Consider the following 19,457-nt stretch of genomic DNA (forward strand, 5'->3'; position numbering starts at 1 on the left):
GTGATTTATAAACCAAATCTAGGCTTCAGATCATTTACAAAGCTATGAGAGAGATCATGGACACTCTCCAAAACTCTTTATTGTGTTGTCCAATTTAATTTAAATAGCACTAACTCACCATCACAAACATACAGAATACATATTGTGTAGAAATCCTTTATTATATTATCAAATGAATCAAGTTCTTTCCTACTAATGGAAGATTTTTGATGTTTGCCAACAGCAGACGTTAGCACAGAAACACGACTCTAAACATAAATAGCCCTCCACAGACATTCTTCGAGTATTAGCATCCCACTTGCTGGTTTGATCGGAGGCCTTAATTAAAGGCAGGTGAATCTGAGCTCAATTATTATTCTTGCAGCGTCGTGCAAGCCCACCGAGCTCTGTGATGGATTGTGATCTCTGCTGTGGTTGAAACGCTAGAAAGAGCACAATGTCTTACAGCGGGAGCCACTGATAACTTCATGCAGACAAATAAAGACTGTCACTTTTATTGATTTTTACCCAGCCCCCACCACTGCCACCATATACACCCACATCCTCTGCTCCATCCCTGTCTCAGTTTTATCCCTCCCCCTTTACCCCCTCCAATCCCCAGCATTCCCTTTAATGGGAATGCATCCAGCATCAGAAGGCTTTGAAAACGTTTCCCTCCCCAAAAGTATAACATACCCGACACGTGATCAACATTTAAAGAGTATCCAGTTTACATTCCTTTCCCATCCTTTCTTTGTCTCTCCTTCTAAATAAACCAGTTACATGTGTGCATACTCTATGTGCATACATAAAATCTCAAATAAAATATGCAGGATGGAAGTGAAATAGTCTCTTAACAGCGGGGCAGTGGTAGCAGCACATAACGAGAAATGCAATTTATTCTCTGGCACGTTGCTGCTTGGACAGGCAGATAATGAAAGGCATAGGTCACTGATGGTGACTTAAACCTGCAGCGGTAGAGTGAAATACATTAATAAATATCCACAACATTACTTGGATGGAGAGTGTAACACTGGGGGGAAGCAAATGACGCAAGAAGCAGCCCCTCATCAAACACGGAAATACAATTAGTCTTTGGACTGCTGGTGAGAGGCTCCTGCAAATCATAATATCCCTGATCACTGACATCTGAATATGCATTACAGCAGCCCTGTGGGGACCTGTGCAGTGGCAGCATGAGGGGGAGAATGTTATCATTTTCATTTCTGAAAGCATGCATGCTATACAACCGCCAGCAGTCTGATGCCTACAATAACTGTGATGTCTCAGGAAGGAAATATGATGCTATCTAAGGAAAAATTAAGGAAGGGTAGAGACGGGGCGTAAGGAGGCTAATATAAGCCAGTCAACATGCTGCCAGTGAATGTCAAGACATGGTACATTTATCTTCATTTACATTTTTAGGCATTGTCATTTAACCGTGATGATGGCACACTGTCTAAAATACAAATATTGTGTTTTAGGACCAGCTACATGGCAGTGATCGAGGTTGCAGAGTAATTTGGACTCTACAACTAGACCAGTTAAAGACAAATGCCTGAATTTGGGTCTGCTTAAACACATATATATCCAAGGATAATAGATTCTGTGATGACAAACTCACTTCTTTATTCTAGGTTTAGCACATTAGTCAGGTGATCCATTAGTGCATTGTGACACTGGGTCTGCATGGTCAATAATACATCTCGAGGCTGGTGAGCAGCCATGACAGGCTACAATTATTTAAGGGTTTGGACAAAGCAAAACAACAGCGCAGGTGATTTGTAGACAAAGACAAAAGATGGGTTATATTTGTCTGCTCTTATTAAAGCCTTTATGTAGCTACACATTGGAAGATACTGCATGCTGCTCTTGCATTGTGCACAACCCCGACAAAATAATCAGATAAAGTAAAATATTTTGCAATGCGGCTTCCTTCACAGTAGCATACTAATTTTTTTTGAAGGTGGAAGCTATTTTCAGACATTTGGCATTCTTCTTTGTCACAATTACTAGAGTAACACTTGAATTGTTTGAATTGTACATGTAAATAAAGACAAAACCTAAGCTTCTTGGTGCTGTCATTTGCACTCAGTTGTCATTAACCCTTCAAGCTATCTTTTCACGAGCTCAACCAGTGCAGTCTTTAGCCTTTTTATGATACAATGTCATCAGCAGTTTGTGTGAATGTGTCCTATTTTTTCTTTCCACATTTTAGCCGGGGACCACCCATTTGAGTGTGAGTTCTGCGGGAGCTGCTTCCGAGATGAGAGCACGCTGAAGGGCCACAAGCGCATCCACACCGGAGAGAAGCCCTATGAATGTAACGGGTGTGGGAAGAAGTTCAGCCTCAAGCACCAGCTGGAAACCCACTACCGTGTGCACACAGGTACTGTGACCAAAATAAGTAAAGGCTCTAGCGATAATGGACAACAATCAAAGCATTCGGAACTATTTATTCTCACTTTATTGTGTTTTGTTTGCGGTAGAAAATGAAAATCTATAGTGTGCAACACAGTGTAGCATCACAACAACTTTAGCTTTTTGTTTCAGAGCAAGAAACTGTAGAACTTCCTGTTCAACATTTTCCATATATACTCAGTTAACAAATGTTTTGGGGTCTGTCGAGGCCCAGTGACCCCCAAACTTGGGCAGGACGCTGACAAAAATGGATGCCAGATCATTTCAGATACGATATGTTAACAAATTAATTTTGCAAGTGATAGCAGCTACGTGGAAAAAAGCCAGACTAGTGTTTTACACTTGCTTTTGAGTCTTTTACTGTGCTAAGTTCTGCTCACCTCACTTACAGAAAGAGCATAAACTGCAGTAATGAGATGTTCTAAAACATATGGTGCATGATGGGGGAGCCTGTTAAAGGACTCTCTTCTAGAAAATCCAAGTTGCAAGGCGCAGACCAAACCAGATGAATATCTTTGTTGCTGAGATACAGTAGATGAATGTCTCAGAAGACTTTGTATTGATCTTAGTATATTTAGAGCCCCATAAAGATGTTGACACAGTGATAAGCTAGGTGCCCTGGAGAATGAGTGCGTGCTACGTAGCAGAGTGAGCGAGGATACCACAAGTGCTCACCAGGATGGCACACAGCCAAAGGTTTATGCTTCCTCACCATCCCTTTTTCTCAAACACACACATAGCAGCACCCTCCCATCTCCCATTCAATAAACCAGCTGTTAAGCCACACTATCAAGGCAGCCTGTCCAATAATTGGCTTCCCCCCCATCCACCCTTTCGCCTTTTGTGTTGGGGAGGGGGGCTTTGCGTTAAGCTGGAGAGCAACAGCAGATAACAAGAGCAAGTGACAAGCTCACAGTCAAAGGCCACCTCGCACAAAAGGGGGCTGCTTGATGAATCATCGACATTGGCAACCCAACCCTCCCCGACCCGTCCTCTCCACACATTCCAAATGCCAATGGCGGATCAATACCTGGGCCCTATTTGCAATTCATTATTAGCTGGTTATTTGAAGCGACCCTGTTTACAGTCTGGTTATCAATATCAATATCATGCAGGTGTCCACACTGCTACAAAGAAGCGCGGGGCCTGCCACACTGTATTTATGCTTATTGGCTCAATGGAAGCGTAACCCAGCCCCTGTGGAGGTCAAGGTTAACCGGGGATTCAAAGGAGCAGACGGGCCGGGCAGCAGAGGCACAAAGTCGGACGTTTCGCAGCACACATGTGCAAAGATCTAGCTGAAAGGTGACAGCGAGCGCTGGGCCAGATCACTTCCGACAGCTCATTTCAAATGCCATTGGTAAAGGTCAGCATTTACATGTCTAATTTGCGTCTGCCGGCTTGAGCGCTGGTGGATTATTCCCTGCCATCACTCAAATCATTAGCACATTTAGGCTGGCCGCTGTTGCTGAATTGAAATGTGCCTCTGGAATATAGCAGCCCCCACAGCAAGAAAGCAGTGTTGCACTATGATTTATGACACTTGCAGGAGTTCTCTGTGTCGTCAGCTGTATTTTCTTGTAATGTGCTGTAGATTAGTTGATTAGATCATATTCTATAAAAGTGAATACGCCTGGAATTTTTTTCTTCTTCTGATTGTACTGACTGGTTCTTATCACAGGTAAACAGGTGATATGATTTAGAGAGTTTCTTATAACTCTCGTATTCTCTAATTTGGGTCATTTTGAGCATATTTCTACCGGCTAAAAGAAATTTATACTCACTCTAATAAGTACTAAGAGCATGTACTTTAAAACTGCAGGCATAATATTCCATGTATATTAGTTTTAATAGCAGAACATCTCCTTTTCTTTTTCTTCTTTTGCACAGCCTGTTGTAACTAAAACCTTGATCCTTCCAAAATCTCTTTACACAGGGGTATTTTAATAAAATAATGACATGCAAACAGTTCTATCCCTTTAAAGTAAGAATAATTAGTAAACAAAATCATCATGTGTGCTGCTGCTGTGAGGGGATACTTTGACTGGACCTGACGGGTATTCTATTTATTTCTCAGAGGTGAGCAAACTGCACTAATGTACTTAGAGCTTTTTATTTTCCTCTCGCTTCTGATTTGTATCAATTATCGAAGACTGTTGAGAATGACTTTAAAGAGTTGCCATTATCTTTTACTGGTACACAGTGCCGTCCTGAAGACATTTGGGATTTCACCTTTGGGTTTTAACTTGTCACTTTTTAGATGCATCGTTCAATTATCATAATAGCGTCAATGTTTTTTGTGAGCCACACAGAGAAAAAAATCTCTTGTTAAGTGGTGATGGGATTTTTTTTCTCTCCCACAACTTTTACTTCTTTGGTGCAAAAGACACCATGTTTTAACTGTCGGTAGATTTGGGTTGATTACATCTTGGGTCTGGCTGTTGTCCAAAGACATAAAGATGGCAACACAAGGTCAAAACAGACCGCCATGTAGTGAAACCAAACTGACAGGTATGAACCCCTCTACAAACCACTTTGCAACCCACCTTCACCTTAGCTCCTCTTTTGAGGCAATGTTTAACTTGAAAATCTGTAAGATTTTACTGACATCCAGATATTCAAAATAACCTAGTATACCTTTGACTGCTGCGACCTTGGTGATTGAAAACACAGAACAGTAGCTGAATCCTCAGAAGCAGCTCAGACAGTTGCTAACCTGTTGGTCCATTTGCTGTTTGTGTGTTTATCTGACTTATGTTTTTTCTTGATAAATCAAGCATCAAAACTAGAAAAAAATATAACTCAAATGTAATTTAAAATCGTTGGCTGTAAAAATACACACATTTTTTTACTGCATTTTGAACAGCAAGGATTTTTCTCATTGCATTAAATAAAGTTAATACGTTTTAAGGCAAAGAAGCAGAAGCTCATGCACTTATCAGTAACATCTTACAGACTAGTACAGCTTTTCCATCCCTCTAATGGATTTCAGCACTGAATTCCTTTATTTGCTGTTTAACATCACACTTAGGTTAACACTGTTGTCTTCCACCCCACCCTATCATCTTTAGGTGAGAAGCCATTCGAGTGCAAGCTGTGCCACCAGCGATCCAGGGACTACTCGGCCATGATCAAGCACCTGCGCACCCACAATGGCGCCTCGCCCTACCAATGCACCATCTGCCTGGAGTACTGCCCCAGCCTGTCAGCCATGCAGAAGCACATGAAAGGCCACAAGCCCGAAGACATCCCCCCAGACTGGCGTATAGAGAAGACCTACCTGTACCTCTGCTATGTCTGAGTCCAGGAAAGTGAATGAAGAGGGTAGGGGACGGGTTGAGAGGTAAGGGGAATGTAACAAAGCGGATAGGAGGCATGAGTGTTGACGATCGAGGAATGTCAACGACAAGTGACTGGAAAGCAAGAGGGTTTGTTTTCTATTTTTTGTTTTCATGCAGAGGCAAGCGATGAGGGCGGGGTGGGGGGAAAGGGTGGTGATGGTGGGGCAAACGTGCTAAGAAGAGGAAGTCTTGGACACGGAGATCAATTCTCCACCATTGTTCGGATTCACCGGGTCATTCACTACATCTGCAACTGTGTTATTGTTTCAGGTCATTTCATGCAGCGCCATAAAGTGAGCAAGCTGCAAGGAAGTGACTTCTTGGATGCTGCTGAGTTGAGAAAGCAGATTCTCAAGGGCTATCTGAACCTCTGCATCCATGCTGTCGGGAGCCTTCACTGCGTTTTGAGGTCTTGTTTTGCCCAAAAAATGGAAAACTTTTTGGGGGGGTTTTGTTCTGCAGTGGTACATTGTGCTTTCATGCTCAAAGTATCACCGCAAACCTACATCTTTCTGGTTACGAACTACATAAAAAATATCTCAGAAGAAGACTGAGACATGTTTTTTTTAACATGCATGCATCCTGAAGAAACTAATACTGTGGAGTAAATGAACAGCTTTGGGGGGACATACACGCAACCTTCTCCTTTTCCAGTAGAGGATGTATAGGTTTTGTCACCTTTTTTGTTTTATGCATGAGCAGTTTTCACAGAAATCTGCCCGTTAACCTGTCCATGTCTGAAAAACCTTCAGATCCCAATGGTGGCAGTGAGATAGCCCCTGAGAATCAGCAGCAGAGCCGGTAGGCTTATGCAGTAGATGAAAACAGTTGAACTGGACGAGTGGAAGCATTAATTTAATGCTGCAAACCAAGCACCCATTTGGTTGTGAGTGGGGAAAATGCTAGCGCTGCTCTTTGTCGGAAGTGTCGAACGTGTTCTCAGTAGTCTTCCTCGTTCTGCATCTCTTTCAGATGAGGGCTGGAGAAGGTCGAGTCACAACTGGCCACTCACGGTTCTCCCCAGAGAGCCACAGGCTAACTTGTGTTACTTTTTCATCATATATATACATACATATATATATATATTTTTATTTTTATTTTTTTGCTCTGCATCGTAGTTTATTACGGCTTGATTGCACAAGTAAAACAAACTACGACAACAGTCTCTGTTTGACGTCAGCAAGGTATATACTTTTTTTTTCATCCGCTCATAACTCGCTACAATATTTCACATTAAACCCTGCCTATTCACCTATTGAGCAATAGATAACTGGACTGCTTGTATCCATGTACGTTTAACCAGATGACTATCATTTTTCTCACACTAACAAGAAAGTACATAAACTGACTGACACGCAAACACTTCAACTGCAAGAGATCTGTCAGTTCACCGGAGTGATTTGAAATCCAAGCAGCGGAAAGTGACTTGGGAAAAGGTTGCTGTCTGTGAGAGTCCTGTGACTTTACCTGCTAGTTGTAAATGTTGAGGATGCCTTAGCTGCACACCTTAATGTTTGTCATAGGTGGTGTGGCAGTTTGAAGACTGTTATATGGCATAGTGACATGAATGTGAACGCTTGTAAGCCCGGCTTCTACTACCATGTAAGCATACATACTGTAGCAGGTTAATGCTGCCTTTCAGTCAGTAATTCCCAGGTTATGATTAGTTTCCAGTGGGTCACACTGGAAGACTTTCTCCATCCAACATTAACAGCATGCATGCTTACGTTCCAGCAAGCAAGACTTGCTGGGCTGCACACCTTTTCATCCACGAGCCCCAGGTCATTGTGTGGAAGTGAGGTTTATTTTGGAATGTGCACCACTTGAGTACTGGCAGGTCCTGCGTTATGTTACAGATATTGTATTCAGATGATGCATATTCCCAAATGTAGTTGCACTGATTTGAATTACCACTGGGGCTTTTGGCAAAGATATAGCTAAAAGGATGTGTGTTGGATACCTGTTTACAACACAGCATAGGGAAAAGGGTAACAGCTGTAAAGCAGGCGTGATATTTCATGCTATGCTGCAACGCTGACCTTGGTTCTCTTGGGGGGGGAAAAAACACATAACCTGAGAAACTCCTGCTCCAACATTTTCTCTAACTACAAGTCAGCAAAGTCTTTTCTTAAACCTTTGAAATGCAGCATTAGACCTTCACGGTATACGCAGTCAGGTATTATGGTTGAACCTTGGGAGTTTTGATGAATATCACTGCACGTCACAGCGTTGTATCTGGTTGATCACATATCCAAGAAGGGGGAGATCACTGATTGGACGAGACACAGCCCAGCAGCTTAGGGGGCGACCAGTAAGATGACAGAATAAATCAACTCTTTCTGTGGTTTTTGTCCCTGCACTTCGTCTCTCTCTCACTCTCTCGTCTTCTTTTGTTGTTGTGGGTTTTGTTTTGGTTTTTTGTTATGATTTACCTTGAGTTTGATCTCAACACATTGTACTTGAATTACCTCGTTTTTGTGACCTCATGTTCCTTTTGTGTATTTTAATTTTCCCTTTTGTTTCATTCGTTTTGTTTTGTTGTTTTTTGGGGAGTTTTTCTTTTGTTTTTATTTGTTAGTTAGCGTGTGTTGGAAAGGTGCATTGCGAACATGATTGAAGCAATGCGTACGCGGAAAAAAAATAAGTGCCACGGCGAAGAGATTTGTTTGTTTTTTCTTATGTTGCGTATTTCTTTGTGCATTACTCGTTACCAAACTTGGTATTATTAACCCTGCTTGATAAAGAGCTGGAAGGTTTGGTCATTTGTTATAAAAGCTACCTCTAAGTTGTCGTGTTGTTTTTTTCTTTTTCTTGTTTTTTTCTTGGTAAAAGCACATTTTTTGCATTTGTGTTTTGCATTGTTTCATCTCATGCTTTTTTTTAAGTTGATTTATGATTTTTTTTAAGCAAAATGTATATAAAAGGGTGAGAGATAACAAAGTAGAGGCTGATAGGATAAGAAATGCCAAATGGATGTTTATTCTTCTCTTATAGTCCCCCCAAACCTGCACCTCCAACCACAGAAGAGCAGAGAGAATGGAGGGAAAAAAGCAATTTTGAAGCCTTAAGTGATGAGGGATACAGCAGATAAGAGGAAGTACTATTGCTTTTAAGAGGGTTTAAAAACAAGAATCTAAACTTGAACATATGTGAATAGAATTGTAGTTTTGTAATGTGAAAAAAACAAAAAAAAAACCCAGAAGGTTCGTCTAAAACACGCTGAACCACCCAGGACAGGTCATTTTTGCAGTGATGCAGAGTGCGTTGGACAATTGGAACTGGAAGTGGTAATCAAAAAAGGAGGGGGGAAAAAACCACACATAAAACAAAAGGTTAAAAATAGAGATTCTCTCAGCAGACAAGCTCTCTTGAGAAATGAGTGTATTCCTGAACAAGAGCCAATAGAGGCAATTTGATATATAAAAATTGTGATATTTTTGTATTCAGTGTCAGTCCTTTTTCCATTTGTGGAGGGTTATAGCAGGGCACAAATATTTGTATTTCTTTTTCTTTTTTTTTTAAACCTGTTTTTTTTCTCTTTTTGGGTGTGAATCATTTTATTTGCCTTGCTCCTCTTTGATATTGTTGAACAAAAAAACATGTGTGTGAACATATTGTAATAATAAGTGTTGCTTTCTGGATGTCAATTGCATTGTAGGTGAAGGACTAAATCTATCCGCCACAAATTTTACGAGTGTGTGTGTGTGTGTATGTGACAAAGTTAAGAGAGGAAAAAAAGAAGAAAAAAAAAAAAAGATGATAATATGCGGGACGGCAGGGGGACGCTGCCAAACCAACCAATTAGTACTTGTCATTCACGATTTTTCAATCAAACTTGACTGTCGACATGTTTTTTTGTTTTGTTTTTGTACTTGAAAAAAAAAAAAAAGAAGGGATGGCATGTCCCGTGGTGTCTTGCCATTTTATTCTCTAACACTGTGATTTGAGGGAGCTTTTTTTCACCCTCGCATAATATCCACCCACTATAATATACCCAGTCACGGTTCAGTCTGAACACCACAATGCAAGACCTGTTCAGTCACATTATTCCTATCATCGTCCTCTGAATGTTTTCTACTTTCTTGTGCAGGTGAAAGAGTGCATGAAAGAGTGTGTAACTGTGTGTGTGCGTGTGGGTGTGTATTAGTGGAAAAATGCACTAAACAGATCAGATACAAAATAAATGATATTCTATGCCACTTTTTTTCTGTGGGAAAAATATATATATTCATTGGCATTGATATAGTTCTTCCCTCAGTGTTTCTCCGATGTTTCTGTACTATCTTTGTGCCTAAAAATGGAAATTGTTCAACAAAAATATCCATCTATATCTGCTTAGTTTCTGTATTTTCAGAAGAAAATAAAAATGGTGTCTCCAGCGCCCTAGGGATGTCATGACGCTCTAAAATGACCTGATTTTCTTTCTTTTTTTTCCTTTTTAATCCTGAATAGAGCAGTGCTTCTTCTTTTCTTTCTTTTTTTTCAGTCAAGGACTGCAATAAACCCTTAATGCTATTGAAATAGCAACTAGGATTGTGCATTCGCTTCTGTTCTTTGGCTCTGCTCTATGATTGGCTCCCAGAAGCATTTATTTAGCAACACAAAACAAAACATGGGGAAAATTTGCTGAAATTTCTGCTGCAGTCATGAAACTATTAGAGACCTTTGGGGACAAGATCTGCTTTGTGATTTATTTTTCTGTTTTCTTGCGAGCAAACGAGGCCCCGAGTCTGCTTCTCTAATTCTAATTTTCTCTTTTTGTCAGCAACAGGTTTGCTGAGCAGAACATTTTATTGTTCTGGAAAAAATGTAAAAAAAAAATTAAAATGATAAAGAAACCTCCATTTGGGTAGGTTAGCACCGGGGTATTACCCTTCTGTTGCTTCGGTTTTGTTTGTTCTTTAAGTACTTTTTCTTTGCTATAAAAAAAGCATTTAAGAGGGGATGTTCAATTCGTCAGAGAGGAATCATGGCATCCCTGGAGCTGGCACTCTGTGTTTGGGTGTGGTGTTTCTAGAACAAAGTAGCCATTTCATGCAGTGTTGCAATGCATGTGTCATCGAGGTCTAGACTAAACTTGTTTGAGTAACAAAGCACCAAGACATTGTATTTTTTTATATTAGCACTGAGGACCAATTGCCCTGTCGGACCAAGCATAACAAAGCTTTTTATGTAACAAAGCTTTTCTCTCTCTGTCTTTCCCTGGCTTGTCTGTGCTACTTCTTTCCTCCATTGTTGTGACAGCACAAGTGCCAGTCAAGTTGCTCTATATTAAGAAAATAGTGTTTTTATTATGATTTGAATGGTTATAGTTTTTGTCTACCTCAGCACCTAATCTTAGCCTAATCTTAGAAGGTGCCCAATTATTATTTTTTATTTTCTTTATTTTGTTCTCTTATTGTTGTCAGGTGTATAATTTTTTTTTTTTTTTTTTTTTTTTTTTGAAAATTGGCATTAGAGCTTTGCAAAGGTCCTTTGTCTTTTCCAGCGACAACGTGCTATTTCTTTCTGTGGCAGTACGTTTCCTGTTGAGCTGTGCCACCAATCTATAGCCACTGTCTGTTGATATAGAAGTTGTTCTTTTTCGTTTCTTTCCATGTAGAATCAGACACATCTCTTTGTAACATTTCAGTGTTCTCTGATGGAGTGTGAAAAAAATAAAAAGGAAAAATAAAAGAATTATGCTGCAGGTTTTCTTCTCCATGTTGTCGATAAAGTCAATGTTGTGCCTTTGATAGTGAAAATATAACAATTTTTTGTTTTGTTTTTTACATCCTACTAACAGTAGATTGGTTTTTTGTAGTGAAATTTTTTTGTAATTTTATTTATGAGTCTCATAACAGAAATCAAATCATGATGTTCAGTTGTATACTTTCAAACTGCAGTTAGAAAAAAAAAATAAAAAATGGACTTCATGTTGTCTGTGTTAGCCCTCTTTCTGGCTCACTATTTTATTTACAGTAGTGGAAACCCTGTTTCACAAGAGACAAAGACTCACAACTTTTGAATCGTTGTTAAAGTTACGTACAAACTTTGGCAAAAGTAGGAAAGTCTTCAGGGAATACCTGCAGACATCTATCAGGGTAGATGGACAGTACTTCCACATTCAGTATTAGCCTAAAAACTAAAGGCATTAAATAAAAGAGCAAGGTATTATATATCTCAAAGAAAATAACTATTATACTGCAGATATGAAAATACCAAATGAATAAAAGCCAAAGACGACCGGTTACATTTAAAGGACCAGTGAATGTGAGATGTTATTTTATCTTTATCTCATTTTATCTGAACACAACTCACTATATGCTGTACTTTTATTTTCAGAATGACTATATATCAATAATATTATTGTATAACTAGTATTTAATCTGGTGGAAAGACATTATTTTTACTCATTTTTAAAACTAAGATTTCATCCACTCTTGCTTTACTTTATTGTAATGTGGGCAGGGTCATGTTTACGAGCAGCAAGACATCCTTAAAGCAAAAAATAAATATCCACATTAAGTAACCAGAATCAACATTTTATAACCATTACAAAGTATCTGACTGATGCCACCATCATTTTTCTGTGAATCTGCTTTATTTTTCAACAAATGCTCAGAGCTGAAGTGCATTCAGTTGTCTGGCTTTGCACTCAGCATCTGGCTGTTTGCCACCAGTTCTCACTCATAATGTACTAACGGTAACTGTTGCACCACTTCAAGCCTGACTGCCTTTTGTCTGTTCAGTCGCTAATGCCATAGAGGTCATAAATGCTATCATTAGATATGCAGGGGCATGTTTATCTGCACACCTGTGCTCTCACACAGGCATGATTGTCATTAGAGAGGAAGCGAAGCAAGACACAAAATGTTCCGATTTTGCACAAAGATAGACGACCCCAAACAGGGTTTTTTTCTGTGGCAAGTTATAGCTGATGTTTATCACTTGTTATCATTTTGTATCGTTGCTCAACCTCACATCAAAACATCAAATATTTGATATAGCATTTATATTTATACAGCAGGTATTGAATAATTGTTCCATGGTTTTAGAGCAGTAGATCATTGTGAAGCTAAAGAAACAGCCAGTATTTAGAGAGACGTAATCCCTGTCTTTAAAAGTAAAAAGAGAAGATCAGTCTATGAGTCCAATATCTGTTTCAGTGCAAGTCTTCTTTAATTAGGAGAATAGGGCGAGAACTTTTAACAAAAGGATCACAATGAAACTTTTGATCACTTAAGACAAGTTTAAGACAAATTTGAAAGTTCGATTCTGCACATATTTTAGTATTTCTAGTATTCATAAACTAGATTTAACTGTCCACTATTAAAGGTTTTTATTAAGAGATAACACCGTGAAATTTTCCTCTTTTTTTTTTAATTCCAGGTTTTCTGAAACTGTTCACCGTAATTAAACAAATGAGGTATCTCATTACTTATTTAGCAATTTGCAGACACTGACAGGAGAAATACAGGAAAATGAAAACAGAAATCTGTGCTTTGGTTATTTTGTGAACCCTAGTTTGACCAAATATAACAAACCAAAAATCACCTTTGCGTTGCTCATTGGATTTGTAACAACTGCTATTGCAGGGACTCTCCACCATTTGGTCTTAGAGCTGAAAAAGTTTGTCGGGTGAGAGGTAAAGCATCTTCAAGAAACTTAAAGAAGTCCCATCAGTTTTCCTTTGAAGCTGCTTAGATTGCCATGAGCTGGATAACTGAGAACCTACACTGCTATTGTTTCTACACATGCTTCACTAATAAGACATTTTGTCACTTCGTCACTGATGCATATCTCATCTGAATTCGACAGCCAATTAAAACAGTTACTACTTTTGTCAGTCAGACTTACAGATTCTCTTAACCTCCTAAGACCCGAACTCTTCCACGGCATGCATTTTTAATTTCTCTTTGATATTTGGGCATATTGGGGCCTGATGAATGTAAAAACAAAGAACTGCCAGAATTTTTTTTTTTACCTTATTTTTGTTTTTAAGAAAAATAAGAGCCACATATGAGGATATTCGTTTAAAATTTTGATAGAACAGAAGTAGTATAATGTCCTTGTAAGTGGATATCAGGCCCTTGTAGAGCAAAATTGCGTATTTTGGTCTAAATAACCCAAAATGTGATGTCCACATATGTGGACGCCAGGTCCTAGGAGGTTAATATTGTCCAGCATGACGTTTTTTGTTTTGGGGTTTTTTTTTTAGTCAAATCAAATATGTATGAACGAATAAAGAAAGCACTTTCTATTTTACTGGAGCACTCAAAGTGCTTTATACAACATGCTTCATTCACCCCTTCATGCTTTTTTTCCAGTACAGCATTTTTCCAGTCTTCTAATATCCAGTTTGAAATGTAGCCTCAGTTTTCTGACCTTAGCTGACAGGAGTGGCACCCTGTATGGTCTTCTGGTGCTGCAGCTCATCTGCATCAAGTTCCACCGTGTTGTGAGTGTTCTGCATACCTTGGTTGTAATGAATCATTATTTGAGTTGCTGTGACCTTCCTATCAGCTCAAAGTAGTCTTCTTCTTTAACCTCTGCTATCAACAAGCCTTTTTGTTTTCTCTTTTTCTGACCGTTCATTGTAAACGTAAGAGATAATTGTGTGGGAAAATTCCAGTAGATCAGCAGTTCTGACCAGCCCATCTGGCATCAACAACCATGCCACACTAAGTCACCTTTCTTCCTAATTCTGATACTTGGCTTGAATTTCAGCAGCTCATCTTGATCATGTCTGTGTGCCTAAATGTTTTGAGTTGATGCCATGTGATTGGCTGATGGAACATCTGAGTTACAGTTTTTCCTCAACTGGTTTGATGCAGCAGAAAAGTCGTTCTCACTCTTAATGCAGTTCTCACAACAGTTCAGGCATAACGCAGAATCAGCTATGCAAAAGACACTGCAAGATTCAAAATACCCTTTTCACATTTATCAAAACATGAATAGTGAGTCAATCACTTCAACTCTGTGATGAAAGAATCAAACCCTTTCACCACTCTTTAAAGAATTAGTCATTGAAATGTTTAGTTGTTTTTTTTCCCAAACCCTTAGTGGCTTTGAGAGATTTCTGCAAAAATGTGAAGGATTTTTTGACACTTTACAAAATTGCTGAAATTGAGAAAAGCAAAATAATACCCATTAAATTCTATGCATCAGACTGACAAGTAAAATATATATAATCTGAGACCTGAACACCAATTACTGTGTGGGCCAGTAAAGTCACGCTACATACATTTAGCAACCACTTTATTAGATATGCTTGTTCCAATGCTTGTTACAGTAATCCAAATATCTAATCAGCCTTTAACATCAGCAGCAACTCAAAGTATTTAGGCATGTAGACATGATTAACTTAAATAACCACTCATTAGAAACAGGCTAGGCAGAAAAGCATCCCTGAAAGTACAACATGTCTGGCCTTGAAGGAGATCTGTACTTCAGATGGGTACAGAAGACCACACTGGGGGCTACACCCATCAGCTAATAACAGAAATACCTAAGGCTACATTGGTGAGTCACACAGTCTCACCAAAATACAGAAGACTGAAAAAACTGTACTCCAATGGCCTTCAGTCAACAGATTTCAGTCCAGTAGAGCATCCTTGGGGCTGCGTAAAAGGGAAATTTGGATGAGCAGCTGACACTAAACTGAAAGTATGCATTTCTATTTGTTGCAAGTAAACCTCTGAATGGGCATTACTGTAGTTGCTCTTTCATACAAGCTTGAAGTCACTGGATTGGAAACATTAATGCAATGCTGGACAGTATTAGTAGAAAAAGGGTGTTTTCATATTCAAATGATATAATTTCCTTAGGGATTATTAAAGTATTCTGATTCTGAAGTTCATCAAGACAGTAACAAATATCTTTAGTAGTGTAACAATAGCAGTATCACTGGACAATTTATTAGGTACTCCTTTAGGTAGATCTGTCTAGTACTGGTTTGGATCCCAATAGGCGATTCTATTGTGTAAAATCTTTAATTCTTCACATTTCATTTTTGGGTCACTAATTTTTTAGGGCCAGTAAAACGAATTGTTGGTATTTTTTGATAAAAAGTAGAAAAACATTTTGATGTCAAAGTCCTAAAACAGCAGTGAGTAAAGGCTTTTACTCAGTGGTCGCAGTGTTTAAGTGAAGTGCTCGACTGCATATTCTAACTCATGTGAAACAAGCTTTGATTGTTGAATTGTATCAAAACAATTGAGAAAACTTAAAAAAACAAATATGGTAATTATTATTCATCATTTTACTTACATTATGCTTACGTTAAATAGTATTATGAACATAATCATGTTCATAATTTGGTGAGGGAGCAGGATTTATTTATCTCCTGTGGTGCATTGGACATGTTTTTTTGTATGAATGCTCTAACAAGATGATTCACGTGGCCTGATATTTTTTTTTCCAGTGCCATCATCAGGCTAAAATCTCCACATGCTACCCTTTCCAAACAAAACACAGCACTGAATAGGTGGATTGTATGACATTTGCTGAGAAAATGTATGTTTCCTGAGAAGAAAATCCTTTGAGTTCACTGATTTGAGGGTCTTTTCTGTACCATGATACTTAGAGCAAGCTTTGAAATTTCATCCTCAGTGCTGGTGAGGCTCAAATGTTGCATTCACATCACACGGGCAGGATAGGAAAAAACAAAAGACATCCCTCTAACTGTCCTTTCATTGCTACAGTCAGCAATTAAATGTACTAACAATGAGGTGTTCTGACATGAGTATAATCATCCTGCCTGAGTGTATATTACTGCGCAGCGCATAATATATATGGAGTATATTTTGTAAATGCTTGCAGTGTTGTTTGTTTGTAGTTAATGTCATCGCCGCTCATATCTGGGGTAATAAACATCCATTGTCAGTTCTGTGTGGTTCCCAGAATTTTATGCCCAATAAAACTAAAGAACGCAAGCCCAGCTGTGTGTGTCCAACAAATAAATACAGTGTCACATCAAAAGTGTCTCCAATATTTCCCAATAATCCTCCTATATTTGCTCATTTCCTCTCTCTGGCACACGAGATCAGATCTTGACTTCAGCGTATTGGAAACTAATGAGGCAGCTCTCCAGTTTCCCTGTTCATTTATGCAGAACACTCCAAAGTATTACATCCAAAACACATTGCGGATTAGTGTAGTTTTTCCCGTTTGTTTTTTTTCTTCTTTTCTTGTTTTTTTGGGAGAAAACAAAAACAGGAAATGAGGGCAAAAAACTAACTGTGAGCAGATTTGTTGGACTTTGATGTGACTTTCATGTTATTTTGGGGCATGGGAAAGGAAAGGGCAGTGGTAAGTGAATGGTTTGTCAGGATGGTAGAAGGAACAGTGTAGGGGCTTTGTTTTACAGAATCAGGTTTGAGTGCTGATCTTTGACCCACATATGTAAAGAGTGTATTATTAGAGTGATGACTCCAAGGTTCCCTGTTTGGTGGTGAAGGGAGGATTAATGATGGTTTAATTCCAACTTTTAATCGCTTACTCAACCAGACTGTTTTTAAATCAACCACATGAGCTACGCCATTGAAATCTGAATCTGATATCTTGTCAGCAAAGACGTAAACAATTCAGACTTAACCCCAGTCATCGGTCAATGATTTAAGAGGAAGCTAAGTTGATATATTTTAGAGCTTTTCCTGGCACTCCTACCACAAATGAGTGTGAGAATCTCCTGTTTCCCATTTCAATCAGATATGATGTTATCATCGCAGCACATTTTACATAGCACATACCTTAAGTTGCACAGCTTATTGCTCAGAGATAAAATAGAAGCTTAAGCAAGTCTTAAGACTTAAGCGATCCCTTATTCCTTTAAATTTTGCTTCCAAAGAGATACACTTCCTTTTCATTTTTAAAGTGGTCATGAGCAATAGTTCTTCAGGCTTTCTGATTGCTTTTTCAGTCACTTTCAGTCCAGTCCTTGTACCTGACCAGAGCAATGCTTTGTTTGTTTTTTAAGCCACTTAACACTTACCTTAAAAAAAAGGTTCCTAAAACTGCCAATGCAGAAAAAGCATACCCGGATAGAAAAACACACAACAGAACACTGTCAGTCATAGATTGGCCTCCCCAGTATCTAGATGTCAACATTACTGAAGCAGTGTGGGATCATCTTGACAGAGAACAGAACAAAAGACAGCCAACACCCAAAGAAGAGCTTTAAATGTCCTTCAAGAAGCCCGGAGAACTATTCCTGAGGACTACTTAAGGAAATTGCGAGAAAGCTTTTCTCAGAAAGTTCAGAATATTGAAGAATAAAAGTAGTCATAACCAATATTAACATTCGAGGTTATTGGAATTGTACAAACTCTTTTTGTGTACTTTATTTCCATGTATATTTGCATGGGTCGCTGTACCTATTTCCCATTTTCCTGAGAGAAAAACAAAACTAAGGAAGAGCTATACTTTAAAATGATTATTCTTCTTTTAGCATGCAATTGTGATGGGGCTAAGGAGGAGACCTTAAATAGTGCCATTCATCTCATTTGCATTGTGTTTTTGCACAAAGAGCTACAAGTTGAACAGATTGATAGGTCGTGCAAACTGATTTAATTAACCTTTAACGTGACACTGTCCAAATTGTGGAACACGAAAGTGGAAAAAAAATCCGCAAAATGCATTTAGTCTAACTTACATAATCATTTAATCATACTAGAGAAAAAGATGGCAGTGAATATCGCAAATGTATTCCCCCTCTGCTATTACTCTAAAAATTCTCTGGGTGCACTAAAACTGATAAGAAGCATCTATGCGGGCCACTGATAATATGCACATCAGACCTTCAGTGACTCACTGCTATTGAGGGAAACTGATGTTATTGTACATGGTGCCATCCTCTGGCAGCTGTGGTGGACTGCAGACAGAAAAAAACGCTAAAAAGTCTATTTTGTTATAAACTGCATATCACATGACACGTACTGTAGTGTGTGTGAGTGTGTTTGTCTAATATCTGTGGGTTCATTTGCAAGGCACGTTACAGCTTCAGTTGCTTGATTATAATTCTTTTTGTGATAAATTCTATGAAAAGGTGTGTTTTTCTCTGCTACGATTTTTAAAACTCTGACCTTCAGCATTATATTTTTAGTAGAGTGGAACAATGCTGCTTCCGAAACCTAAACTATGGAAGTCATTTATCATTTCATACTGAGATTGTGTCCAGGTGCAAAGACATATCTTTAAAAAACTTCATTTTACACACCATTACATAAATGGAAGCTCTTATAAATGTAGTTTTTATCATTTGCTTTGTTTGATTTTATGTTTTATATGACTATGTATTTTTAATGAAATATTGTGGCACACATGGACTTCTATAAAAAGCAAAGATTGCTTTTTTTTTTTTTTTTACTTCTTTTATTTGATGACTAACCAGTGGTATTTTTAACTGGTTGTAAATGAACATTATGCATTTTACATTTTTTTTAACATTATACATTTTTTCAGTGTATAATTACACAGACATTGTGTTTTTTCACTGTATATAATTATATATCATCTCTTGATGGCACAAAAACACCAGAAAGTGTGAAATAAAAAGAATTCAATAGATTTCACATATTTCTCAAGCTTTGAAGCATGAAAATAATTAACAGTCTTCTGTCCAAAAAAGAAACTAAATAAACAAACAACATCACTCATATGCAAAGCAGTTAATAAAATGCAATTCTTGCCTCACTAATATAAATTAATGTACAGATAACTCACATGCTGGATATT

At 38.4% G+C, this 19,457-nt stretch overlaps 1 protein-coding gene across 1 annotated transcript in view; it reads left to right on the forward strand.

Moving 5' to 3' along the window:
• Positions 1 to 5,867, forward strand: part of zbtb16a (zinc finger and BTB domain containing 16a) — a 132,282-nt gene extending 126,415 nt beyond the window's left edge. Inside the window, exons 6-7 of the mRNA XM_063485242.1 lie at positions 2,198 to 2,368; positions 5,472 to 5,867. Coding sequence (XP_063341312.1) covers positions 2,198 to 2,368; positions 5,472 to 5,701 — 401 coding nt within the window. The 3' untranslated portion in view covers positions 5,702 to 5,867. The remainder of the gene's footprint in view (positions 1 to 2,197; positions 2,369 to 5,471) is intronic.
• The last annotated feature ends 13,590 nt before the right edge of the window (positions 5,868 to 19,457 follow it).

The sequence above is a fragment of the Pelmatolapia mariae genome, linkage group LG10_11 (genome assembly GCF_036321145.2).
Source record: "Pelmatolapia mariae isolate MD_Pm_ZW linkage group LG10_11, Pm_UMD_F_2, whole genome shotgun sequence".
NCBI lineage: Eukaryota > Metazoa > Chordata > Actinopteri > Cichliformes > Cichlidae > Pelmatolapia > Pelmatolapia mariae.